At 39.5% G+C, this 27,551-nt stretch overlaps 3 protein-coding genes across 5 annotated transcripts in view; 2 read left to right on the forward strand and 1 right to left on the reverse strand.

Moving 5' to 3' along the window:
* The window catches only part of far1 (fatty acyl CoA reductase 1), a 30,187-nt gene extending 25,540 nt beyond the window's left edge, over positions 1 to 4,647 (forward strand). For all 3 annotated transcript variants that reach the window (XM_046849406.1, XM_046849405.1, XM_046849407.1), the window contains one exon: positions 1,337 to 4,647. In XM_046849406.1, coding sequence (XP_046705362.1) covers positions 1,337 to 1,499 — 163 coding nt within the window. In that variant the 3' untranslated portion in view covers positions 1,500 to 4,647. The remainder of the gene's footprint in view (positions 1 to 1,336) is intronic.
* On the reverse strand, positions 2,817 to 13,738 carry dkk3b (dickkopf WNT signaling pathway inhibitor 3b). The gene is made up of 7 exons (XM_046849409.1): positions 13,484 to 13,738; positions 12,946 to 13,026; positions 12,446 to 12,523; positions 7,521 to 7,613; positions 7,269 to 7,413; positions 6,339 to 6,489; positions 2,817 to 5,762 (listed from the first exon to the last, which is right to left on the reverse strand). Exons 1-7 carry the CDS (start codon positions 13,670 to 13,672, stop codon positions 5,696 to 5,698), a joined length of 804 nt encoding a protein of 267 aa, XP_046705365.1. The 5' UTR covers positions 13,673 to 13,738; the 3' UTR covers positions 2,817 to 5,695.
* A 3,010-nt stretch (positions 13,739 to 16,748) lies between these two features.
* mical2b (microtubule associated monooxygenase, calponin and LIM domain containing 2b) overlaps positions 16,749 to 27,551 on the forward strand; it is a 67,734-nt gene continuing 56,931 nt past the window's right edge. The window contains 1 exon segment of the mRNA XM_046849232.1: positions 16,749 to 16,918. The gene's annotated coding sequence lies outside the window, so the exon portion shown is untranslated.

Genomic DNA, 27,551 nt, shown 5'->3' on the forward strand with positions numbered 1-27,551 from the left:
GAAGGTCCAGCATTTAAGTACAAAAGGAATAGAGTTTAAGGATCTAAAAATATTTTTACAAATAAAATAGAGAAAATTAAATGAAGTAGATAAATGAAAAGTATAAAAGATAGAAATATATAAAAATTTATGTATAATATATTTTTTTTATAATATATATAAATTATATATATATAAATTATAAAAATGCATAAATATATATTATACATATATTAAATTTTATATATAAAATATATATATATAACAAATGCATAAATATATATTATACATATATGAATTTTTATAAATTTTAATATATGTATAATATATATTTATGCATATATATTTATGCTTAAAAAAAAATAATTACATGGTGGCCTCAATGCATTTTCCCCCCTTTTTTTTAATTTTATGAATTTTTTTTCCCTTTTTTTTTTCTTATTTAAGCTTTTTTACATTAATTTATATATTTTAACTAATACAAATGAGACTAAAGATTGTAATGTCTTTTTTTTTATTATTATTTCGCTTTTTAAATTTTTTTTTAAATTAAGTTTTTAGTTGATTTTATACATTTTTAAGGGTTTTTTTTCCTTCTTCTTCTTCAATACTTTTTGCCGAGGTCAGCCTCTTTCTCCTCTTTTCAGCTCTTTCCATTTCGATCGATTTCATTTCCCGCTACAAAAAAAAAAAAGAAAACGTGTTGTTTCCGGGCGTCTAAACAGAACCGCGGATTACATCCCGACTCCTATTGCTTCAAAAGCATCGACTGCGGATGTTCCGCTTCAGAGCAACAGCTCCAATCAATTACGAAGCGTATCAAATAAATAAGCATGAAATATGTGACTGCTCCATCATGTAAAATAAGTGTTCCCTCAGCGGCCTCTACTTTCAGCTAAAGTAACCCGAGCTGTTCCTAATAGCCTGCTGTAGCTTTTAAAGTAATGCGTAATCCATAAAGTCTTGGCACAGTTCTATTCAGAAGTTGCTGATTAATAGGAACTTGTCTTGTACAGTACACAGTGTTCTGTCTCTTGTCAGTATACACTCTATAGACAAAAGTATTGGCACACCTGAATTTTCCAGACCATATGCAGTTCTTTTTGTTACCACAAAGTTTGGAGGCAAACGATTGTATTGGACGTCTTCGGATGCGCACGCTCAAACCTGATTGGTGGATTTCTATGACCATACAGTACAAGTACAGATACGCGAAAAAGCTACTTAATTACAGTAACGAAGTTCATTTACTTAGTAACTGTAAACTACCGATAAGAATAATAATCAATAAACAATGTTTTTCTTAATCAGCATTTCTGTAAAATCATCATTTTTTTTGTTTTTTTTTTCCCTCCAGGTTGCGCAACATTCGCTACGTCTTCAACACGGTCCTGGTGGTCTTGATCTGGCGCGTGTTCATCGCACGCTCGCAGATGGCGCGCAACATCTGGTACTTCGTGGTCAACCTGTGCTTCAAGTTCCTGTCCTACTTCAGGGCATCCAGCACTATGAGATACTGAACCTCCTTCTCTTTCTCATCCTCTCCCTCTGTCCCGTACTCCCTTCTCTCCTTCTTTCGTCTTCTCTCTATTTTCTACAATAGCTATGCATACACTCCAGAGCGCCCCGGTTAGGGTCAGATACTAATGACTTGCTTCGTAGAAAACAGGGCGCGACAGGGTCCGAGACCAGGCCGTGCGCTGTAAACGATTCTCCGTCAGAGATTACGGTGGCACGCCAGCCCCCTACCCTCCGTCCCCCTCCGTCCCCCACGCCGAATCAAGCCCAAGGCGGGAAAATAGGGACGCGATGTCTAGTTCACTGCTCGGTGCATATTTCCTGTTTTATGATACGCTCTTTAAGTCAGATTACCTCGCCTGGTTAATTAACTTCTTTTTTTTTTTTTAATCATTAAGTTATTTATAACTATTTGAAAAGGTTGTGATGGTGATGTAGGTAACTCTCGTTGCTCTTTCACACAGACTCGCACGCGCGCACACACACACACACACACACACACACACACACACACACACACACACACACACTCATTTTGCATTTACCCATAATACATTTCCATGATGATGATGATACAGGAAGCTCTACCTGACCACAGACCACACACACACACACACACATTGTGTGTGTGTGTGTGTGTGTGTGTGTGTGTATATATATATATATATATATATATATATATATATACACACACACAACCTATAGTTCCGGTTTCATTCATTCAAATATGTAGATACCTGGAATTACTAATCATTACATCTTATATACGACTATATTTTTGTCCAGCATTTAATCACGTGACTTTTTCTCAGCGCTGTGAAATGGGTAGTGTGATTTACGGAACCTTTTTTTCTTCTTTCCAGAATGTTCACGATCCAAATCGCCCAACTGCTCAATTTATGGACGCAAAACAATAAATTTTATTTTTTTTTTTTAAGTTTTCGTGTATCGCTTCGATTTGAATACCGAGCATTTCTAGAGTCAGGGCCGATTTACTTATGAAGTAAACAGACTTCAGGAACTCTTAACGCACAGTTTACTCCGTTTACGCACGTTTCACCTTACTGGGCCCGGGCTCAGGTTTCTCTCGAACAGAAGCCGGCCCGAAGATCGCCGTAACGAAGTCTGGCCAAAGTTTGAGCTTGGTGCTTTCCGTCTCGCAAAATTAAAGCTCCCGTCGATATTCCTGCCGTTTGTAGAATGTTTGCTTTTTCATAACAGCAGCTGGGGAAACACTGCGACAGTCAGGCCCGAGCTCAAGAGGAATTACACCTGGAGCGTAGATTCGTAGGGTGCCGTTACTTTTGAAAGCGGGTCAGAAATCAATTTTTTTTTTTATTGAGCGATACGCAGCTACTAACAAACATTAATTCACAGCCAGAGGAAATAAAAAATTCGGGTTTTTTGACCTGAGCATTTTATATAATAATTAGGAAACCTGACCTCCAACTGTGAGGACGAGAGCGAGAGATGGAAAGTGCTTCTGAAATGCATCTGCATTTCAAATGAACACTGACATCAATTTCTCACCATTATGGAGAAACCCGATGATGACCTCGAGGTGGTTCACCGCCTCCTGTTTGACCACACGTTCTCCAGACTTGCATCACATCATCGATTTGAACCATTTATTGCCACTTTATAAGGACAAAAGTATTGGGACACGACTTTTCCAGCCATCGATGGTTCTCCCCAATCTGTTACTACAAACTTGTCTTTGGATGCAGTCGAATGAAATTTTCAACTAAGAGACCAAAACCTGTTCCCGTGCGACAGTGCACAAAGTTAGCTCAATGAAGATATGCTTTACATGGATTGGAGTTAAAGATCTCCTGCTGTAGAGCTTAAAACCTATTGAACTCCAGGCCGTCTCACCTCACCTACATCTTGACATTACTAACACCCTGCTCATGTGCCGTGTCTGCTGTACAGGAATTACCAGTAATTATAGTATCACGCTAGGATGAACATGTGGGTATTAGGAAAAGGTGGAAGCTCAGTGGTTAAGGTTTTTGGTTTACTGATCGGAAGGGCGGTGGTTCAAAACCCCGCATCGACAAGCTGCCACTCATGGGCCCATTGAGCAAAGTAACACGGCTGAGCCCAGTGGTGTCCCAATACTTTTGCTCATACAGTATATATCTCTTAAAGGAAAAAACTATTGAGATATTATAGGAAGATAAGGACATTATAGGACGTTAAGGACATTTTATTTGTTCTTCACAAAAATGTGTCTTTGGCTGATGCATTAGGTAGAGCATCTTCTGGGCCCCTGAACATGGCCCTTAACCCCATTGCTGCTCAGTTGTATGAATGAGACAAGTGGATAAGGGCATCTGCCACATGCCATAAATGTAGATTAGGATGGGAAGAAATATTACGTTGTGACGAATGTAAACTTTATAACGAGTGCAGAAAAAAAAAATTTTCCGAATCCAAACAAATCCACGTCGAGTGAAATTCCTGTAGGATAATCCACCATCGCTCTTTCCCCGTCGCTCGGGTCGCGTCCTCGTTTCAAAGGCCGTCTCACAGCGGCGATCTTCTCACAGCTCTCGCCCTCCTGCTGCTGAAGCACATCTGATCCCGAGGCCTCGACCAAGCCAACACACACTCATCACCCTGTTCTGCCTTACCTCCGTGCTGTACGCTTTTCCCCCTGAACCTCACGTCAAAAAAAAGAAATAATCTATCCTTCTCCTCCTGATACTCTTGATCAGGCTATTTTTTTTTTTATTGTTTCCTCTGAGAATTATTAAATGCCACAGTTGATGTCGATGGGGGAGAATACAATGGGTGCCTTGTATTTGTAAAATAAAAATGGAATAAATTAAAGACGTGAATTGGGCCTGTCGTGTGTTGAATCCGGTCCTTGGAAAGAAAAAAAAAATGCTTTTAATAGAGTTCTGATTTTGGAAACAGTACAGCGTGAGATACTGAAAGTGCCGTGACTGGAATAGATACCGGCGAGTTGATCGGTCATGTGCTTCACATGCTTCAGCGGGATTCAATCCGAGCCTTGTGTACCTGCCAAATGCCGTATGTGTGTATCGGGTTAGATAACACTGACCTCTAGTGGATTGAGGGTTTAAACAATGTAACAGAAAAGTGAAGAACTAACAAATATTTGAATAAAAACATCAAAACCAACAGCATCTGTGTATAATGGTGTAAATAATACATACATGTTTGTGGACACCCGACCCTGAGATTAGTATGGGATTCTTTTTTTAAACATTGTACATAATTTTATGACCAGGTGGACACGAATGGACAGGATGGGTGAAGTGAATAGCACTGATCTATCCCGATATATCTCAGCATGGAGACGTCTAGACGTCTGGGTCAGAGCATCTGCATGTTCCTGGTCTGCAGTGTCTATCAAAAGTGCTCCAAGGAAGGAACAGTGGTGAACCGGCGACAGTTTCGTGGGTGTTGAGGCTCATTGATGTACGTAGGAAGCGAAAGCTGGTCCGTGTGGTCCGATCCAACAGACAAGCTCCTGTAGCTCAAACTGAGAAGAACTTTAAATATTGATGCTCGAATGGTCAGAAGTGTTTTGGCAGAAAAAAGGGGACCAACACAATAATCGGCAGGTGGTCACAATGTTACGCCTGATCAGTGTATTATAGTAAAAAAAAAAAAACACAAGGAAGCATCTAGAGATATAAATCTACACTGTATGGCCTAAAGTATTGGGACACCTGACTTTTCCAGCCGTATCTGCTTCGTCCTCAAACTGATACCTTACATTTTTAAGGCACAATCTTATAGGTTGTCTGGATCTTTGGTAGAATGAGATGGAGGCCTCTTCATCTTACTTCCATCAGTACCAGACTTTACTAACACACTGGTATCTGAATGAGAACAAATCTCCCCAAAATCTAGTAAAGGAGCACATACTAATCTTATAGTCAGGTGTCTATAGAGTGTATTATTTAATTATTATTTATTATGATTCTTTGTAAAGCATGGGGGTGTACAGCAACTTTTCAGGGTCATGTAATGAGCCGTTTATTGGTTATTCTGGTTTCTTTGAGTAAATAAATTAAGTTGTATAATACATGCGTATTGCAGGTGACTGAACGTAATTCAAACGCATTTATACGCACACGTTATAAACGTTATAAATGTGTAATATTACAGGACAAACAGATTGGATTGGTGGGCCGGTCGCTGTCTTTCCTCTTTATTAGGGTTAATGTGAGTCTCTTGGGCTTGTGGCTCTGGATGAGCTCCTCTTTATCAGGCACAGGGACTCTTGGCTGGAAAACAAAAATTCGATAGATGTACAATATATTGAAATTTTGTTAAAAAATATTTATATATATTCTCTTTTTTTCCAATTTTATAGAGGCCATAGATTTCTAATGGAGTAACACTGTGTGTATATAATAATAATATTTAATAATTATAATGTTTCTTTTTATTTTTTTAAATGGTTAGAAATTATATCTTCATTTTATATAGCACCTTTAAAAGTTACATCTAAAAGCGCTTTCCAAGCATAGAGAAAGAAATAAAATAAAAAGTAAAATATTATAATAAATAATAGTAATAAAAAAATTAATAAACATCACAGACTACATCATAAAAATTTATCATATAAAGGCTATCCTGAAAAAAGTACGTTTTATGAGCATTTAAAAAAAAAAAAAATATAGAGTTTTAATGCTTTTACTTTGTATTTCCTAAAATATACCAGGTGGTGCAATAGAGCTGTACACCACTAGATGGTGCTGCAAGACTTCCAATAGTACACGTCTATATACAGTGTGCGTGTGTGTGTGTGTGTGTGTGTGTGTGTGTGTGTGTGTGTGTGTGTGTGTGTGTGTACTTACCCAAGTTGCTGACACTTCAGGCCTGCAGCACATTGGCAGTGTTCATGAGGAGCCTCGTCATCCCACATTAGCAGCTCCAGCAGCTCGTTTGGCTGCTCGTGGCAGATCTGACCCTCTACAGGCCGTGGCCTGCACACCGGATACAGCAACGCTGCACACACACACACACGCACACACACACACACACAGAGAAGTGATTTATTAAGAATATGTTCAAACTATGAAACATCATCAAAGTTTCTGTCTATACATTTGTTTTCTCGTTTTTTCTTTCAGTCTTTATCCTATTTGTTTAGTTTTTCTATGTTTCAAACTGTCCTTCATTCCTTCTGTTCTTCCTTCCGTTCAATCTTTTGTCTTTGTTTCCTCCCGTACATCCTTTCTTTTCCTTCTCTTTTTTTCTACCTTCTTTTCTTTTTTCTTCACCCCTTCTTTTTTCCCCTTATTTCTCTTCCTCCTTCTTTTATCCTTTCTCACATCCTTGCTTCCTCTCTTACATCTTTTCTTTTCCTTCACTTTTTCCTTTTTCATCATTCCTTGTCCTCTGTGTGGATTTTCTGCATGGAAACCCTGCATGGAATCCCTGTGGGAGACCCCTGTGTGGAAACCCAGGAGACCAAAGTCTGGAATCCCTGCATGAGATTTCTGTGTGGAAACCCTGAATGAGGACCCCATGTGGAAACCCTGAAGGAGGACCCTGTGTGGAAACAATGACGGAGGACCCTGTGTGGAAACCCCTGTGTGGAAACCCCTGTGTGGGAACCCCGGATGAGACCAAAGTCTGGAAACCCTGCATGAGATTCCTATGTGGAAACCCTGAATGAGGACCCTGTGTGAGACCTCTGTGTGGAAACCCTGAAGGAGGACCCTGTGTGGAAACTCTGAACGAGAACCCTGTGTGGAAACCCTGAACGAGGACCCCTGTGGTACCTTTGTGTACGGCGCAGCAATGCAGGTGACTGCAGTCGCTCTGGTACTGACAGATGGTCCCTGAATCTCCTCGGGTTTTGTTCTGTGTGCACACGCCCCACACACACAGCTGTTCTCCACAGCACTCCTCATCCTTCACACACTCCTGCAAACATGATGAAGGGTGTCATCAGAGGAACACCTGAGTGGGAGAATGTCTTCACTCACCACTCTGAGATCACCATGAGCTCAGCTTAAAGAGAACTTCCTCACCATGTTCGTTGATTTACACAAGACGCATTTGGAGCTGCTGATGTTGTAGAGACAGTAACTGTTCTCCTCACAGTCTTCATCAATCAGACACTCCTGCACACACACACACACACTGTTATTGTTACCTCATATAGTATGTCTTCATGCAGGTGAAGGCGGCGGCTTTCTGAGGGGCAGAGGGCAAAATAGGCATATAAAATACTGCAGGCACCTGATTCTTTTTCTACTATAATTGACAAACCAGAGGCACATTTTCTTTCACCAAAAATCACCTAGGAGGCACTTTGTTCCATTTTTTACATGAAAGGAATCTTATAAAGCTTGTTTTAATATCCTCCATGAAAGGGGCATCCTCATCCTCATTTTTCTTTTTTTTTAAGTTCTTAGGGAATTCTAGAGCAGAGGTCCACAAACTTTTTTGCACCATTCATGTCGGACAATATTTTCACGGACCGGCCTTTAAGGTGTGGCGGATAAATACAACAAAATAAAATGATACGACCATAAAAACTGTTCTTTTTACTAAATATAATAATAAACGTGAATCCACTGTGTTGTTGTTTGTTCGTTTTACTCGTAAGACATGTGACCGAGGCATCATGACATGCATCAAGAGTGAGTCATAGACAGATGTGGAGGAGAAAAACAAAACCAGAATCAGATAAGAAATAAAACGGAAATAATGTAAGGTATTTATTCTTTCTGTGCGGCCCGGTACCGATTGACCCGGGGGTTGGGGACCACTGGTGTAAAAGACTCTAGAGGGAACTCTAGAGGACACTTAATTTTGTTTTCCTGCTCTTGGAGAACACTAGAGGGCAGTTTATTGTGTTTTATTGCATGTAAAGGAAACCTAGAGGGCAGTTCATTGTTTCTCCTTGCACTTGGGGAATCCTAGACTCTAGAGGACACCTTATTTTGCACTTGGAGAACCCCAGAGGGCACATCTTTGTGTTTCCTTGCATGTAATGGAACCATAGAGGGTACCTAATTTTGTTTCCTTGCATGGAGAAGAATCCTAGAGGGCATTTCATTATGTTTCCTTGGCTTTGTAAGAGGGAAAGTTAATAAGACTAGAGAGACAGAATTTTTGGCACTTGAAGGGAAAGACATTAAGGAGGAGTAAATAATAGGCTCTCTTTTTTTGTTGTTGGTTCCATGAAGACTGATTTGGGGTGTGTGTGTGCGAGTGTGTGTGTGAGAGAGAGAGAGAGAGAGAGAAAATAACACACTATTTTCCTAGGCTAAATACAGTAAAATATAATGATAATCTCATGTCAAAGTGGCTAGGAAACATTCAGTAAAAAAAAAAAAAATGCTGAAGCGTGTGTGTGTGTTGTTGTGTGTGTGTGTGTGTGTGTGTGTGTGTGTGTGTCTGTATGTGTTTTTACACGTGCGTGTGTGAGTGTGTTTACACTCCCAGACCAGGAAATTCCAAAAGATTAATTCTCCACCCGAAAAAGAAAAAAAAGGAACAGCGCTACTACTCTACTTCTGTTAAAGGAAAAACAATCAATTTTTACAACTTCAACACTTTATATAAACCTCGTGCCATAAAGCTGACAGAATTATATCACAAATGTGTCAGTGATGTCATTTCCTGTCAGATTATATCATCCGATATACATGTCATAATATCTGTTATAAGCCAGCTGAATGGATTTGAGTTTATTGGGGTTATAAATAAATTTGGTCCCCATTTGCTCTTTGAATGAGCTCCATTCTTCTGGGAAGATGATCCACTAAAATTTGTGGAGATTTTCGTGATCATTTTAATACATTTTAGGAAAGGTTCTGTTGTAGGTGAGGAGGCCTGGGGTGCAGCTCTATAGCAGGAGATCTTCATGCCAAACCATGTAAAAGCATATCTTGATGGAGCCGGCTTTGTGCACAGGAGCATTGTCATGCTGAAACAGGTTTGAGTCTCCTAGTTCAAGTGAAGGGAAACCTCAATTTCACCACATCCAATGCAATCAAGTGCCTGTGGTAACAATTTTGGAGAAGAACCAAATATAGCTGCAGAAGTGTCAGGTGTCCCAATACTTTTGTCAATGTAGCTTAACAAATTCACAGAGTTTTCCCTTTTAGCCCCCTGATATTAGGGGTATAAATAACTTGAGTAGAATAAGACATTTAAAGACTTTTCTCATTCCTTTAAATACATTTACTTGCTTTCTTTTTGCTTTTTTTTTACTTTAGCTTGTATTTGTATAGTTTTGAAAACATCTGTACTTTCACTGTACGTATAATTGCTCAGTTTTAAAAAGCAAAGCATTATGGGAAAACCCCGACATCATGGCCAACGAGGCTGCGCAGCTGTGAACACTTAGAAGCTGTGATTATCATGATGTCTTTGAAAGAATTCATTCATTTCGTTGGAGTTTTTGTTTTAGGTGGTTCACGGTTCCATCAAGAACGTAAAGCAAACCATTTGGGGTTTGTATCTTCGAGCTTGTGTCTCGATTTTTTCACTGCTTTTAACAATTGTCCCAAATCATCATACATTTGTTCCTAATCTTTTGGCCCAGTGGTGACAGTGGAAAGGAAAAGCTCCCTGAGATAGTATGAAGAAGGAACCTTGAGAGGAACCAAACTCAAAAATAAAAGGTGACACCGAATGTTTAATAATAAAGACTCCAGTGTAAAACTGTACATGGCAGTTGCAGCCCCAAGCCATTGTGTCCCATGGATCTTTAGGCTGAACCTTTGGATCTTTTGGTTTCCAATCGAAGAGAACTTCATCCAGGATGACTCAGGCAGATCTGGAAAGCTGGAAAGATTAAATCCTTAAATCTAAGGAACGTGCCTCCATGTTATGCAGCAAATCCTGTGTCTTGTTTATGCAGTGCTGTGGAGCATTTCAACTCCAGTGCTTCATTAGCTGGAGGTTTCATGTAAGTAGGAAGCAGTCAGAGGAAAGATCTGCTCTGCCCTTGTTACCTCATCAAACACTCGAGATCAAAGCTCTGCTGGAGAGCGCAGACCAGCGTGGGAGACTTTTAGAAACATTTCCTGCATGTCACTACCACACACGTACACTAGATGGACAAATGTTTGAAGACATCTGACCATAAGGTCTCATCCCATTCCACATTTAGTCACAATTTCCTCTTCTGGGAAGATGTTTCACTAGATTTTGTGGAGATTTATGTTCATTGAGATACAAGGGTGTCAGGTAGTGATTTAGGTGAGGAGGTCTGGAGGTGCAGTCAGTGTTCACATTCATTCCAAAGGTCTTCAGTTGGTTTGAGGTCAAAGATAGCAGGAGATCTTCCACTCCAACTCATATTGTATCTTCATGGAGATGGCTTTGTGCATGCTGGAATCCAGATTAATACAGAAAACTCTGAATCTTAAAATCAGGTTTGAATCTTCTGGTCCTTTAGAAGTTTTTATCAGATCACATCAACCAATCAGATTGCCATCACTTCCAATTATCATGGAGCAGCGTATGAAGGGTTTTGCACCCCCAGAGAATATACAGTAGCCAGCTGTTTTCCCAAACGCCACCATTTCCTCGAAACCGCTTAACAACGGGTTGCTACTTAGCGCTATGCTAAAGCTGAGATCCAGTGGTGGTATTTTTTCGTGCCACGCGTCATCCCTTCGCCACACATTCCTTCCAGTCTGCCTAATCACAGTATAGTTCAGCTCAAGTGCCAGCGATTGACCACACCACCACTGCTAATGGCAAACTAGTGACCAGGGTGTGGTGGTAAACCCCTGCTAACGTTCTCTCTGGCTCCAGACAGCGTCATTGCTAATAACACAGAGACACATGGAGTGGTTTAGATTCATATCATGTCTAATTAGTTTTGTTGAAAAGTTGACTTCATCTTGAGTGCACGTGGGTGGGTGTAAATACAGGCAGTGGCTAGTAAGCTATTAAAGCGTCTGGAGTCTACAGTTACAGCAGTAAAACTATTTTCCAGTCTGTCCCAAGGGTTAAAAAAAGCTCGAGTTTACAAGCAAAAAAAAAAAAAAAAAACAGCAAAACCTGGGGAAATGTTGAATCAGAGGCCGTGTGAGTCATGTAGCACTTTGTTATTGTGCAAGTCGTGACAGGAAAGTGGATCGAGCGTCGAACATGTGCCATCTGCTTCATCCGCTGATTACTTAATCGAACTCCGTCTGGAAATGGAAATGAGTGCAGTCCGAGACACTTACAAAAGAAATATGAAAATAAATAAAGGACGATGATACGCACCATCGTTAAATGTTTGTGGACACCTAATAAGCTCCACTCCTCTGGGAAGATGTTCCACTAGATTTCAAATCCTATTACAGATTCTACAATCCTACAGAGTACGGCATGTAGTGAAATGTATTATTACACCAGTCCAACGTGTTAATAGAAATAGTATATAAAATAGAGTATAGAAGTATAAAAAGTATAATGAAAAAGTATAAAAAATAAGGATAAAATACAAATATATATATATATATATATATATATATATATATATATATATATATAAGAATAAGGCAGGGAGGGGTGAGTATGTATATGACATAGATTTGATGGAGATTTCAGCTCATTCAGCCACAAGAAGGACTGAGGTGCAGTCATTGTTCACGTTCATCCCAAAGATGTTCAATAGGGTTTATAGACCTATAGCAGGAGATCTTCCACTCCAACCCGTAAATCCACCACGTCCAAAGACGTCGTATACAATCGGGTGCCTCCAACTTTGTGGTAACAATTTGAAAAGATCCACGTATGGCTGGAGAAGGCAGGTGTCCCAATACTTGTGTACTTTTGTGTATTATGTGGGTGGGTGTCATTAATAATGGCATTGTTTGTATGAATGAACTTGTTTTATAGCCTGGAAGACAAACATTTAAATTATTGTTAATGTAAGGTTTTGTGTGTGTGTGTGTGTGTGTGTGTGTGTGTGTGTGTGTGTGTGTGTGTGTGTGCTCACATGGTCCACTTCGTTCCAACGGCTCTCCTGAATGAGCGGTGTGAAAGAAAATGTATCTCCTGACGAACTTTCAGAGTCCTACAGAAGAACCAACATCAAAATCATCTCAAAATTTTCAAATTTCAATTTAAAATTTTCAAATCTCTCAAACCAATCTATAGTTGAGGGTTTTGACACGTTTGTGTGCACCTGTGTGTGTGTGTGTGTGTGTGTGTGTGTGTGTGTGTGTGTGTGTGTGTGTGTGTGTGTGTGTTTGGGGGTTTCATCAAATTCCACTACTCGAAATGACTCATAGTTTGTAACCTAAAATTAGAGACTCCTTTCGTAAATGTTAATTAAATCCTCACAGAAAGTTTCACCCTATCGACAGTTTGCTTTGTTTCCTGACCGTCTACATGATCAATTCAGTTCAAATCAACATTTTATTTGTTTACATTTGTAAACATTTATATTTAGTGATTTCTTTCTGTCAGTTCTGTGTGTGAGGGAGTGAAACCCACCATGTCTCTGGTCCCATCAGAAGATGAATGTCGAAAAGGCAGACGGTGTCCATAAAAAGATCTGGACGTCTCATTCGCCATCTAAATATCATGGATATAATGAAGCTTATACTTAAAAAAAAATTAAATGCTGCATGAATTTATAATATAATAAATATTTAGAATGATTCGAGAAATGCTAAAAAGCAAAAAAAAAAAAAAAACGGTAAAAAACTGTAAATTATTACGTCATAGATTAAAAAAGAAAAGCATTTAATCGCCATCAGCGATCTTTGACAAGTCTTGCTCCTCCCTGAAAGTCACTTCACACGCTTTTTTTTTCTAGGTGTGGGCGGAGCTAATTTACAATTGTAAATTGTAACCAGAAAATTCTAACCAGAAGCCTGAAATACAGAAACAAATTTCTATCTATTGTATGGAAAAACTACAGCAAGTACACAATCTGAAGCTCCAGAGCCTCAGGTTCTTCCACCTCAGGAGTTGTGAATGAACGAGAACTTGCTTTGTCCTGGCTGGAAAAAGATTGAAAGTGTCCTACCTGGTGCACAGCCTCTTCTAGTTTCTGCTGCGTGTCCTCCATCAGCTTTTCCACCTCTCTGAACATTTCATTTAAAGATAATTGTCCCAGAGCCTCATGTTTCCCCAGGGTCTCGTCGAGGTCTGAGGGTCTCCTCTGATCTGCCCTGACGAGGCTAATCCAGAGAGACATGAGGGTCATGAGCAGCATGGTGGTGTGTGCTGTAGTTGAGAGTCTTTTCCAGTCTGACCTCAGAGAGCAGACTAAAGGGAAACTGACGAAAGGGGTGGAAAAAAAAGAGCTGGGGCAAAAAAAAAAAAGAAAGAACTTTCTTGGCTTTCTAAATGCCTCTGTTATTAAAGTGACAGAGCAGCATTCTTGGTTTTCTTCAAAGCATCACCTCAGTGTTTGAGCTGAAGATATATAATACTTATATCACCTCAGTATACTGATTTTATAGAGTACTGTATAATTCAATTCATTTTTAGAAGGATAATTCTAAATTCATAGCATATCCTAGTTTATCTTATATATCTGTCTACTATCTATATACACATGTACACTCCGCATATACTTGACTCTGTTGGTCAAATTTGAGTCAAAATCGAGTTCTCACTTTGTACAATTTGTTTTCCAACTGGACAATGTTGGAGGACCCCCACGCCCTCCAAAAACACCTCTAGGTTATGTAAGAGCTAATTGATCAAGAAGGACAGTGCTGGAGTGCTGCATCAGATGACCTGGTCAGCATAATCGTGTGGTCTGGGAGGAGTTTGATTAGAAAGTGAAGGAAAAGCAGCCAACAAGTACTTAACACCTCTGGTAACTCCTCAAGATTGTTTGAAAACCATTTCAGGTGACTACTTCATATGGTGGATTGAGAGAATGCCAAGAGTGTGTAATGCTCTCATCAAAACAAAAGGAGGCTACTTTGAAGAATCGAAAAATATAAACCATATTTGGGGTTGTTTAACACGTTTTTGTTTACTACATCATTCCATATGAGATATTTCACATCATTATTTTACATACTTTTTCGAGGGATTTTGAAAAAGTGGTTTTGTTCCCCCAAATAAAAAGAACTTTATAGCACAGTGAAATTATTTCGTTGCATATTTCAGTGATGTTAGGAAGCCAGGTTGAGAGCCATGATACAGAACCCCTGGAGCAAAGAGGTTTAAGGGCCTTGTTTAAGGGCCCACTAGTGGATCTTGGTGATACTCTGGTTTGAACTCTAACCTTCCATTCAGGAACCCAGAGCTTTAACCACTAAACTACCAGCTTCCCTTTTTTATTATAAAATAACCTTTTACTGAAATGTTCTTCAGATTTCAGGGAACCAAAAAAAGCTTCTTTTATGGCATCTTTATTTAAAAAAATCTTCAGGATGGTATTGAGGTCTCACTGCCTTTAGCTGGCTAATAAAACTGTGTGCTGTATACTATAAAAGTAGGAAAAAATTTCAATAATGTATCTTGTCCAGCCCTCGATTTTATTTCTATTTTGAATAAGAATAATTAATTAACCAGTACCAGTGATCCTGTCTTTTTTCTTCCTTCTAAATCTGCCTGATTCATCCTGACTTCTACTCCTGGGTGGAGTTCTTTACAATAGGAGGCCCATGAAGTTGCTGTGGAAGATCTACAGGAACAGCGTGGAGTTTGTTTGTCCATGATGTTGCTGTGGGAGGGTAAAACTCAGAAACCATGAAAATAGATTTGGACTGTAATTAATATAAACAGTTTGGTACAATGTTTTCGGGCTACGAATGGCATTACATTTCCACTAGTAAACACTTATTTATTGATTTAGAGGTTTACACTCTGAACACATGAAATCCTTTTTGTCCTGTAGATGGCAGCAGTTCTTCATAAATTCTTATTTATTATCATCTCATGCCACATTAACACCCAGAGACAAGGTCCAGATGCTGTTTAGTGTTTCTGAAATAGTTCACTTATTCAACTCAAGTCTTAATAATAAAATTAAATACTTATACAAGCAGTAGGACTACAGATTATCAAATACCCCTAATTTTTTAAATAGAAATAGCTTAAATATCTAATAGTTAAGCCAAGGCATGAATATAATACTATTATTTCTCTTTGGTAACATACAAGTTTGATTGTCACTGCCTTTCCAAATCTTTAGAGTTTTAACCAGAATTTATTTGTATTTTAATTTAAAATTTTTTTGACAAAATAGTATTTAGTTAATGAAGAACCTGACAATAGGCCTTTAAATAGACAATTAAAGAAATTGGGCTCATATCTTAGTCTTCAAAACAAATGATGTAATTACAAATTTATCCAAAAAGCTAGATTAGATCAAGATTAGATTAGATTTGATTCGATTCAACTGCATTGCCATTGTGCAAAGTACATGTACAGAGCCAATGAAATGCAATGGTACTGATAAACATTCAACATAACAAATAATACACCAGATGCGCTTGGTCAATGCGGTGCTACAATTGTAATCATAAATTTAGTTTAAAAATAATGAATATAATTTTTTTTTTTACACATTTCTACTTCATACAATTTATTTTCTGGTCCACATACTATATAATAGATACATTAATACAATTTCTACGTGTGTTCATGCCTTTTTCAAACAGACAGCAAAGATCTTTTTTTATACCATTTGTATAACCTTAATACATATATATATATATATATATATATATATATATATATATATATATATATATATATATATATATATATATATATATATATATGCCAAAAGACTATAAAAAAAAGATATAATTTTAATAAATGAAAATACACTTAGTGTTAATTGTTAGGAGGGATTTTTACTCTATGTTGTGGCATGTTCGTGGTGACAAGGTGACATGCCTGTGAAAACTGATGCCCTTCTTTAGCAGCTGCTATGTGGCAAATGCACTCAAATATCAGCCCCTTGCTTGGGTGTGCTTGGGTGCAATGGAGGATGAGGGTTTGCCTTCATTTTTTTTTAATAGCGTTATTATTTATAGAATTAATTATTTAAAAAAGATATATATATATTTTATTTTTTTTATAATTTTTCATTTTAATTGTTAATAATATAATAATAAAATAATATAATATATAATATTAAAATGAAAAATATATATATTATATATTATACATAATATTTTTTATATTAGTGCTGTTTTTTGTTTTGTTTACTACAAAAGAAAGCTTTTGGAACTCGTCCTCGATTCTGATTGGACGATGCTACCCCAAAGCCCCGCCTCCTGGTATAAAAAGCGTGGACTCGCTCAGTCTGTGTTGGAGAAGCGCTCAGAGCAGCTGGAGGGGAAACAAGAGCACATAAATAACCCACGGTTTCTTTATATTAAGTTTATTTTAAAGACTTAACCCACTTTTGGGAAGGTTTTGAGGGTTATACGTGAAGTTCAGAGGATAGACGCTGCGTTAGGAAGAAGCTGGAGGTCTTATGAAGCCGGTGAGTGTTTGACATGAGGCTGTTCTGTGGGTCAGTGTTACACTGTTACTCGTTATATGGACTTCTGTAAGCAGAGTGTTACTTTTATATGATTTTATTCTTAAAGCAGAGGCTTATATTTATAAGAGTTAATTAAAGTGAAGATATCAGGTGTCTGGTCAGGGTGAAGTATCAAGTGCACTGGTAACCTGAATATTTTAACACATGGAAAATATGGAGGCATTAAATAAGTGTTCACAATTATAATCAAACTTATTTTATTGTATTATTTTTGAGAGATTGTTATTTGGTTAGAAAATTATTTATTTATTATTATTTATTTGAAAGTTTTTTCAGCATGTTTATGTTCTTTACCATTTCTAGGCTGGTTTGACTTGATATGAACTTCGTGTGTGTGTGTGTGTGTGTGTGTGTGTGTGTGTGTGTGTGTGTGATATTTATATAAATTGATAGATAGTAAAAGTCTTCCACTAATGAATGAGTTCCGTTCTGAAAGCACATTCGTAAGTCAGTTTATTTGTCCTTTCACACAAATCTACAATATAATGCATTACATAATGCTGTAAATTATTATTATTATTATTATTATTATTATTATTATTATTATTATTATTTTCAATATTGTATGTTAATAGTGAAGTCAAAACTATGATGACCGCTTCACGTTCTCTCAGGCAGCCTCATAAGGTAGTCACCTGGAACTCCTAACAAACCGTCTCACCTTGATTACAATCGGGTGACTGTGGAGACCAGGGGCATCTAAATGAGTGCTGCACCCAGAGGTGTGTTTGGGGGTCGTTGTCCTGTCGGAAAACAAATGATGGCAAAGTGCAAACCGGATGGGACGACATGAGGCCGCTTTGACTCTGTTTACGTTGTGATTTTACCAACACAAAGCAACAAAATATTCACCCATAACTATTAGGAAAGTGACTGTGGTGAGAAGAAACTATATAAGGCAAGAAACCTTGAGAGGCCGCGGACTCAAAAGGGGGCACATCCTCATCTGGGGTCCACTGGATAGTGTGCTATATAAATAATTCACTTCTATAACTGTGCACTAGGTGGTCAAAAATTGCACTTGTGTAACCAGGAAATGTTTTAGCGTATTAAGTCTTCACATTCACTGATTGAGAATTGAGTGCGTTGTTTGTGGCTTTTTTGTTTTTGTCGCTTCTGCCAAATGGGTTTATTTGTGTTAATTGGCTTTATAGACGGTGGCTTCGTGGTTAGCACGTTTGTCTCGCACCTTTACCCCGCATGTGTTGCGTTTGCATGTACTCCTCATGCTGTGAGGGTTTCCTCCAGGTGTTTTTCCTCCCAAAGTCTTCATGTATAATAGATAGGAGATATGGGTGTGTACACGATTGGCCCAATTCCCTGGTATAAGATCCAGGCTCCCCTATGACCCTGTTTATTGTAAGTGGTTTTCAAAATGTGAGTTCACACCTTGTGTCCACATTGAGGACTGATCTGTTTGTTGGTGAGCTCTTAATTGGCAATCAAGTCCTGCAAATGGCTTGTCGAAAACACTGCCATGTCTTTTCATCTGTCTTTAAAGGTTTTGGTTGAATGTTTCTGGCTATGCAAATGAACAAAGGACACACACTGTCTTTCGTCCAGTTTTTGCATAACTTGGCGACTCGCAGAGGTCTGAGCGAACGCTTCACTTACGCCCTCTTTAGCCTGTTCCTAACCCTATTCTTGTACGAAACAAAGCTACCAGTCAGAGAGCATTTTAAAGATTTTAGTTCATACCTGTATAGGACTGGATACATTGCAAGGAGTCAGTTCAAGATCCATTTATTCCCCTTTCCCTGTTCTAATAATTGCCACTCTTCTGGGAACACTCCAGTTCCAAATTAATCCGAAGTTTAGTAGGGTTAAGGAGGTCAGAGCTCTGTGCAGGACCCTCAAGATCTTATTACCAACCTTAACATCAACAACCATGTCTTCAGGGAGCTTGCTTGGTCCACAGGGGCAACGTTATGCTGGAAGAGCGTTCTGTACAATTATGCACAGTTCAGGGAAGAACCTCATAATCAGGAACCTTTGTTTAGATAAAAAGAATTACCTTTAGCCTAAAATCCAATATTGCAGCCCTGGTCCAAGGTGCCGCTTCCACTCAGCATCTCCAGCGACACCTCGCTTTGAACGTCCACTCGGCAGGCGCATTTCTTGGTTTTGCATATGAACTTTCCTATACCCCCTCCTTCCTTCATGCCAAGCAGCAGCAGTTTCCAGGAGAGTCCCTCCGACTTATAAGGGTTGTGCAGCATATCAGCAACCGGCATGACAAAAATACCCCGGCGCACCGGCCTCGCGGTCAAGTCCAGTGAAGTGCCGTGTTTCAGGACAGGCGCGAGGAGAGCTCTGCTGTAACGCACTGAGGGACAGACTTGGCCTTGCGTTAAATGTCATCATTAGCGCTAATCATCAGCAGAACGCAATAAAGCTCTGAGCCTCCCACAGGAACTTCTGCTCTCGCTCAGTCGTTTGTGTGTCCGAATGGCTCTTTGATAGAACGGGTTACTCATCACGATTCTGATTGGTCAGGAGGTGTTGATTGTTTTTCTGTTAGTAAAGTTCATATGCTTACTTTAATGCATTTATTTATAGTAAAGGTTTGGTATATCGAGGGAATTGTATGGTTGTGGTTATCAAGATCAGAGATCAAGCGGTTATAAGGTTGTAAAAAAATATTTTATGTTGCCTGTAAGATCGTTCCTTAATCGTTTATCCCTGATGAGCGAGAAAGTGGTGACAGGGGCAAGAAAAAACTCCCTGAGATGGCATGAGGATGAAACCTTGAGAGGAACCAAACTCAAAATGGAACCCATCCTGATCACTGAATGTCCATTTATTGCAGTTCCATTGTTGAGTTGCTCCATAAATGCAGAACTGTTCGTGCACCCTGTGGTCGTGAGCCATTGTAGCAGACCGGTGATATTACAGTCTAAATCAATCTTCAGTGTCTTCAAACTCCATCCAGATAGAGGGCATCGGGATGAAGGCGGATCCGAAGACTGGCCTCAATGCTAAAGGCTCTGGGTAACCGATCAAAATGTTGGAAGTTCAGTCCCAGTGTTGCCAATTGCCACTGTTGGGTCTTTGAGCAAAGACTTTAACCATGACCCTGTGCTCTGACCCCAGCTTCCTAACAAGCTATGATATAAGAAAACACCCAAATATAGGCTGTTTGAGGACAGGCCGTAGTCCCCATGCTCTCTGTCTGCTGACTGTCCGTCTGTCTGGCGATGTGGTGTCGCCCCCTTGTGCGGCTTTATTTCGCCTTCCTGTTCAGTCCTTCTGTGCATGTCACAGAACATTCAGACGTCCCCAAAGGTGCGCAGACGGGGACCACTTTTACATCTGTTAGAGTGGTTTGTGGGTCACAAAACATTCATGCTCGTTCATCTCATCATGCTATCGCTGGAGTCAGGCTACTTTTCCATGGCCCATTCTGTACATGTTGGTTCTTCCCCAAAATGTTCTCACAAACTTAAAAGGCACACAATTGTATCAGTTGTGTTTGATGCTGGGCCATGAAAAGTTTTGCTTCACATGAACTAGGAGACCCACAACCCGTTTCAGGTTGCACAAAACCAGCTCTATGAAGAAGTGATTTGGAGAGGAAGATCTCCTGCTGTAGACACTCAACCCTATCGGAGACCTTTGAGATGAATGTGAATCACATGAGTAACCTGACTTTCCCAACACCTCTGTTGGGAGAATGAGACCAATATCCATAAACAAATTCCTGAATCCAGTGAAGAGTTTATTATGAGAGCAAATGGAGAATAAATGTGGAATTGGATGTTCGAAGAGAAACACATAACCAACCTGGTCAGGTGTCCACAAACTTTTGCAACAGCAGCCTGTACACCATTGTGGCTTAAATAATTCAGTATTTTCTCTCCTGTGTATTCAGCGCTGGTCTCCGGCTGTCATGAGGTGTAACGTGATCTTTTTGCACACGTGTGTGCGCTTTGGCTTCTACAAACACGGATAAGCATCTTTTCGAGATCGAATCAGGAACCCTGTTGTACCGAATTATTTTCTTTTTTTTTTTCCTGGGGTTTTCAGAGACTTTTTGTTTTTGGATTTCAGGAGTGGACAATGCTTATGTATTATATGTACATTTCGCTGTATGTACCGTGTGTCAGTGAGTTCACGTACTGCACAGACTGCACAGTTCACCACGACTCTAATCCACGTCTAACCCTGAGGGTTCACAGAGCCGAATTATCAGGATCGCATTCAAACAGTCTTGGCATACCGGAAAAGCCTAAATCCAAAGTAAACACAAGTTGCATTTCCAGAGTCACCGCCCCGCTGTTTGACCTGCGCAGCCGGTGCACGTGATTTAACGTTGCACGTGCCTTGACTTCCTGTAGGGCGGGAAAATTGCAAACGCAAGCAAGCAGGAAGTTAAACCAGGATCCCATTCATCATCCATCATTTTTGCAGATTTCTCAGTAGGTCATAAATGTTGTGAAGCACAACGATTTCCTGAGAGAAAGTGACCCTTTTATACGTCCAAAAATTCAATGAAATTTACACAGTAATCTTTTTCATTACCAGGGAAGTTTTTCTCGCTTGAATTCTGTTTGCTTTAAAAAAAAGAAAAGGTGTCCTAACCTCCTGTAACCTGGCGGCCGGCAATGCGATCACACCCTCCTGGAAACTGAAATATGAAACTCTGCTATTCTGAGCCGAGGGAACATCTGAAAGCTCCTGGATAAGACGCGCTCATAGGAATTGAGGGAGGTGCTGTGACGTGCCAAAAAAAGCTCGATTTTGCTTTACAGTCACTTTTGGGAATTACAGCCACGCCAAGATGGCGGCTGACGGAAAACCTGTTCGGGATTTCTTATGCCAAATTTGATTCGGGTCTCACTCTGGGACCTCCACAGGGGGTTTGAGGGTGGTGTCCTTTCCTGCTTTTGGGTTGTCCCAGGCTCTGTCCCTGTAACGAGTTCCCAAAGAAGATGAAGATGATCTGATTACGTTTTGGAATAGATTTGGAAAAAAAAATAATGTATATGTCATGTCTAAGCACTAACATCAACTCCTAATGTGTTTAATTAGAAATAGAAATCAATATATATAATAAATCAATATATATAATAAATATAGTTTCTGGTTCCAATGAGACAAAGTCCACACGTTCTTTTCCAGTTTAAAGGATCGAAAATGCACTATACGTAGTAGATGATGTGAAAATGAAAGGTAGAACATGCAGAGCTTCTACAGACACGATGTTTTAGACAAAATCGAACACGGTCGACTTTTGCAGCATCGCACTACTAGCTTAATACTACTGGTAATACTAATTAAATAATAAATAGTAAAAAAAATACAATAAAAAATGATCGATTCGGTAAAATGATGCTAATTGTGTACAGCAAATGATTGTCGTATCAGAAGTTCCAGCTCTAGTTTGCGCAAAGCCTCATGGGGCGTAGGAAACGGGTGGATATTAATGCTAACATCAGTGGTGTACCCTTAATTTAGTGATTTCCTGTACACTGTTTATGTTCAGAGATAAGAAGACTAATGTCTGTCTAGCGGTCAGGATTTAAACTCAAAACAACTGCCGGGAATCTTGAATTTTTTTTTTTTTTTTTACTCCTGCGAATCGATATTTCCCTACATCCCTAGTAACGGTTTATATGATATTAAAATGAAATGATGTTTTAAGAATAAAATGTGTTCGTGCTTTGACATCAATTCGTACCTTTTGAGATTTTTTTTTTTTTTAAGATTTGCAGGGTCTGATGTACAGCAGCTGTTGTCATACCGTAACCTTCTAAGCGTAGAGTACGTTAGATTCTGCGTTTTATCAGATAATCTGTCCAAGCATGAGGCACAACAAGTGATTGTGTAAAATGACAGTATTTTGTCCATTTTTCTTTTTTTTTCTTTACAGTTGCACCCAGACAGGTTCAAAATTAAGCCCAAGTTCATGCCGATGTCAATCTTAAAGAGTCTCGATTCACTGATTCCAGACATTCAAATGAAAGGGTCAGTTTTAGATTTAAATGTCTGGAATCAGTGAATCAGGACTCTTTAGGATTGACATTGGCATGAACCGAAAGCAGACTAATGACCCAATTGTAACTCCAGGCCCAACACTTGTTTGACTTCGCCTGTATAGTGGGAAAGGATTCCTTTGAGTGCATAATGGAGATGTCGAGGTCAAGACCAATGTGGCACAAGAAAACATTTTCAAATCGATTTTCCAACATTCACAACACTGTACAGTGGTACCTCAACATACGAGTTTAATTCGTTTCGTAACCTTGCTCGTATGTCAAATTGCTCGTATTTCAAAGCTAATTTCCCCATTGAAATTAATTGAAATGCCATTAATCCGTTCCAGCCCCCAAAATGCCACCCCAGTTGTTTTTGGTACGTGTTTTTGAATAGGAAAAATGTATTTATAAATGACAAATATTATATAAAAACATAATAAAAGAGAATGTAAAGATATAAGGTTTTATTCAGTGTATTTTCGTGAGCTAACGAAAACGCCGGTGTGTGTGTGTGTGTGTGTGTGTGTGAGTGTGCGGAGGGGGGTTAGAGGCGATAAGCGGAGGCAGAGGGAAAGCTCGTTTTTTTACTATCACTCCTGCACACTACGTATCCCTAAACTTTACAATTTAAACTTTTTCTTTTTTGCTTATTTTAATTTTTGTCACAATCTTCGCTTTCTGGCTTCGATTCGCCATCTAGCAGCGGCGTCTCGAGCTCGTATCTCAAGTTTTTGCTCGCGTATCAAAGCAAAAAATCGACCGAGTGACCACTCATCTCAAAAAACTAACGTATGTTAGGGCACTCGTATGTCGAGGTACCACTGTATCTCCAGTCGACAACTACAGGCCTGATTTAGAAGTTTTTAAAGTATTTAAATGAGCACAATTATTACCATATTAGTATGATTTATTACGGCTATAACGTTCCTATTATCATTTTTGTTTTTTGATTTATCAACTCAGTTTATGTGACGAATGTGACTCTCAACACACCGATCTATTAATAGAATGATCTTAATGAGACAAACACCGATTTCTATTAAAATGATCATGAGCTCAAAACCTTTTCAGCTACTCCAAAAAAAAAAAATCGTGTAAACGAGGTCACGTGTGTTGTGGTGAGTTCAAGTCTGGAGTTCCTTCATCATTTATTCCTCTCTTAATGTTCTGCTTGCTGTTGAACTCATGCTGAACTATATGTTGTTCCAATTAAAACAAGTTTAAAATGGAGCTCTGGTGGTTCCAAACTTCTTCCATTTACGGATGATGGAGGCAAATGTGCTCATTGGGACCTTCAATGCTTCAGAAATGTTTCCATCCCCTTCCCCAGATCTGTGGCTTGATTTGTGATCTGACATGCACTGTAACTGAGGGACCTCATTTAGACAGGTGTGTGCCTTTCCAAATCATGTCCAATTAACTAAATTTACCACAGGTGGACTCCAATCAAGTTAAATAAACATCTCAGGGATGATCAGCGGAACCGGGATGCACCTGAGCTCAATTTAGTATCATCCTACACGTTGTCAGCATGGAGTATTGTTTGTAGAATGGAGGAAATGAATGAGGAGAAAATGTTGGAGAAGTGAAGCACAGTGGATACTTTCCGGTATGTAGATATCTGAAACGAATAGCAATAAATCCTCCATGGACCTCGTTGTTCCTTTCTAGTTCCTGTCCTTCTGATTGCTGTATATTTTTAGGGAGGTCCAGTCAACGATTGATTTAAAGGGTTTGGGAAAATATCTGCAAAACCTTGGGTGTTGTCTAGTTTGCTGTTAGAAGAACAGATCTCAGAAGTCATGCTTTTAAAAGAGATGAACACAAGGAGAGATGGAGTAGATAATGTTCTTAGCCACAGGCTGGAAATGCTAATCCATGCTCTTCTCTGCTTCTTATGCGGTTTTGAAGACTTCCTCTTCCCAGAACATAACCAAGTGCTGCCAGATGTCTTTCATCCATTCTTGACAATTCTAGAATACATATTCGGTCTGCTCTGAATTATTTTCCCACCACAGGATTTTACAAAGCAAATAAACTTTTATAAACGGTTTTATAACACATCGACATTCTGACATAATACCACTCGGGTTTCTTGCTGTCCCTGGAATGAAATGTTCTTCAGCAGCTGAGCTATATGTTAGATCTTCCTGTTATTCTCCGACCATGCTGGCTGGCTGGCTGTTTGTCAGCACGTCTTTTCCATGCTGAGAGGATTTACACTTTATCCTCTTTTCCTTCCTTCTTTCCTGGAGCAGCTGCACACTCAGCATTTCCACAGCACGTCAAGTGCTTCTTTCAGCTTCAGTGAAAACGATACCTGCCCCCTCGGCATGGTTTCTTTAACCCCAGCAGATCTCTGAAGTCAAAAGTGGCAAGACGCCACCCATTTCATCCTTATTTTATATGAAATGTTCCATTTTCCTTTATTGTACTATGATGTTTGTGGATGATGATTGTGATTTGTGGTTAGAGTAGAGAGCAGGTGGAGAGGAGCCTGGAGAGGTGGAGGTACGTGCTGGAGAGAGGGGAATGAAAGTCAGTAGGAGTAAGACAGAGTACATGTGTGTGAATGAGAGGGAGGGCAGTGGAGTGGTGCGGTTGCAGGGAGAAGAGGTGGAGAAGGTGGAGGAGTTCAGGTACCTGGGGTCAACAGTGCAAAGTAATGGAGAGTGTTTTAGAGAAGTAAAGAAAAGAGTGCAGGCAAGGTGGAGTGGGTGGAGAAGAGTGATAGCAGGAGTGATTTGTGATAGAAGAGTATCTGTGAGAGTGAAAGGGAAAGTTTATAGGACTGTGGTGAGACCTGCGATGTTGTATGGATTAGAGACAGTGGCATTGAGTAAAAGACAGGAGGTGGAGCTGGAGGTAGCAGAGCTGAAGATGTTGAGGTTTTCGTTGGGAGTGACGACGATGGACAGAATTTGAAATAAGTTTATTAGAGGGACAGCGCATGTAGGACGTTTTGGAGACAAGGTGAGGGAGGTGAGATTGAGATGGTTTGGACATGTGCAGAGGAGGGACATGGGGTTTTTCTTAGGAGAATGCTGAGGATGGAGACACCAGGAAGGAGTAAAAGAGGAAGACCAAGGAGGAGGTTTATAGATGTGGTGAAGGAGGACATGCAGGTAGTTGGTTTGAAAGCGGCAGTTGTAGAGGACAGGGGGTATGGAGACGGATGATCTGCTGTGGGCTCAGGATAATTTGAATAGATATCAATCCGTGTTTGACTTATTATTATAATTCTATTAATCGATTAGTAAAAGTAATATTTGAGTCTTGTCACATAAACTGAGTTGATTAAGTTAAGAGTCTTGTGACAAAAATGATAGGAACATTATAGCCAGAATAAATCATAGTACTTTGGATGCTTAAGTACATTTAAAGGCAAAAAAGTTTTGTACTTTTACTGAAGTGACAATTTAAGGGCACATTTTTACCGTATATTCCCAAGTGAATCTCTGCTTTAAATCAAGTGCACTTCTGTCCAAACCAGAAGCAAAAACACGTATCAATATCGCTGGTATAGAACAGGACCAAGGTGCAGCGTAGATGGTCTCATAAGCTTACCCTGGACCCCTAATTATACATTTTATTATCACTACATAGTTCTTCACATTTGAGTTTTTCGAAGTTCCATACTACTAAAGTGCTTGGACCCCTAGTAGGAAAGCAATATATGAACTACACTTAAATTGGATGCAATTCCAGGAAGAAGATGGTTCCAGATACATTTATCATATAGAGGCCTCCAGCATAAGCTACAGTACACGTAACAGCTTTTCAGTTTCTTTTTTTTTTTTTCTGCAACCCCCAGATCTTTTGGTCACATTTCTTATACCTGGACCGGATACATGCCCATACGGTAGGATTGTATTTGTATCTCTATCCGGTAGTTCTTTCAGAGCTTCAGGCTATCAGTTACGAGTGGATAAGCCTGGGTGTAATCGAACACCTTCCTTCATAAGACTTACATTTACGTCCTGCTCGACATTTTCCAACATTAAATGTAGGATGAAAACCACACCGTGATCTCGTTCCTGTGTGACGAGGTCACCGCTATTACTGTATAACCCGTCTCTCGCGAATCCCCGGCTGACGTGAAGTTTGTGTCGTATTCACCGCCGATTCTTCTGGGACGTGTACATGCCGCTTTGATGGAGAAACCTCAAAGCACAGGCTGAGGCTGAGGCATAACAAAAGATCACAAAGACCTGAGAGTGGAAAACGTCCAGGCTTTAGTTATGACTGGGAAACGTGCCTGAACAAGAGTCACAACCAAACCCAGTGGAAAAGAATACAACCACTGTATGCTTTGTATCAAATGTTTGATTGAACGTGAACATAGGATTTTTCTCTGTGACCAGGAAAAACTAACAGGCACGTCTGTTGCCTGTTTCTTGTTTTTTTTGTTTGTTTGTTTTAATGGCTTCCCAATTTTTTTAATCAATAACACCTATGGGTCATATGTAAATGTATTTTAGTTTTCAAAATTGAATGAGAGATACACACTTACACTACCTCATACTACCTCTTTACACACATGCGTTTCAATTGCACATCTCACACAGGTTCACTTTCTAAGGTACTCAATCTCG

The sequence above is a fragment of the Silurus meridionalis genome, chromosome 5 (genome assembly GCF_014805685.1).
Source record: "Silurus meridionalis isolate SWU-2019-XX chromosome 5, ASM1480568v1, whole genome shotgun sequence".
Classification (NCBI taxonomy): Eukaryota; Metazoa; Chordata; class Actinopteri; order Siluriformes; family Siluridae; genus Silurus; species Silurus meridionalis.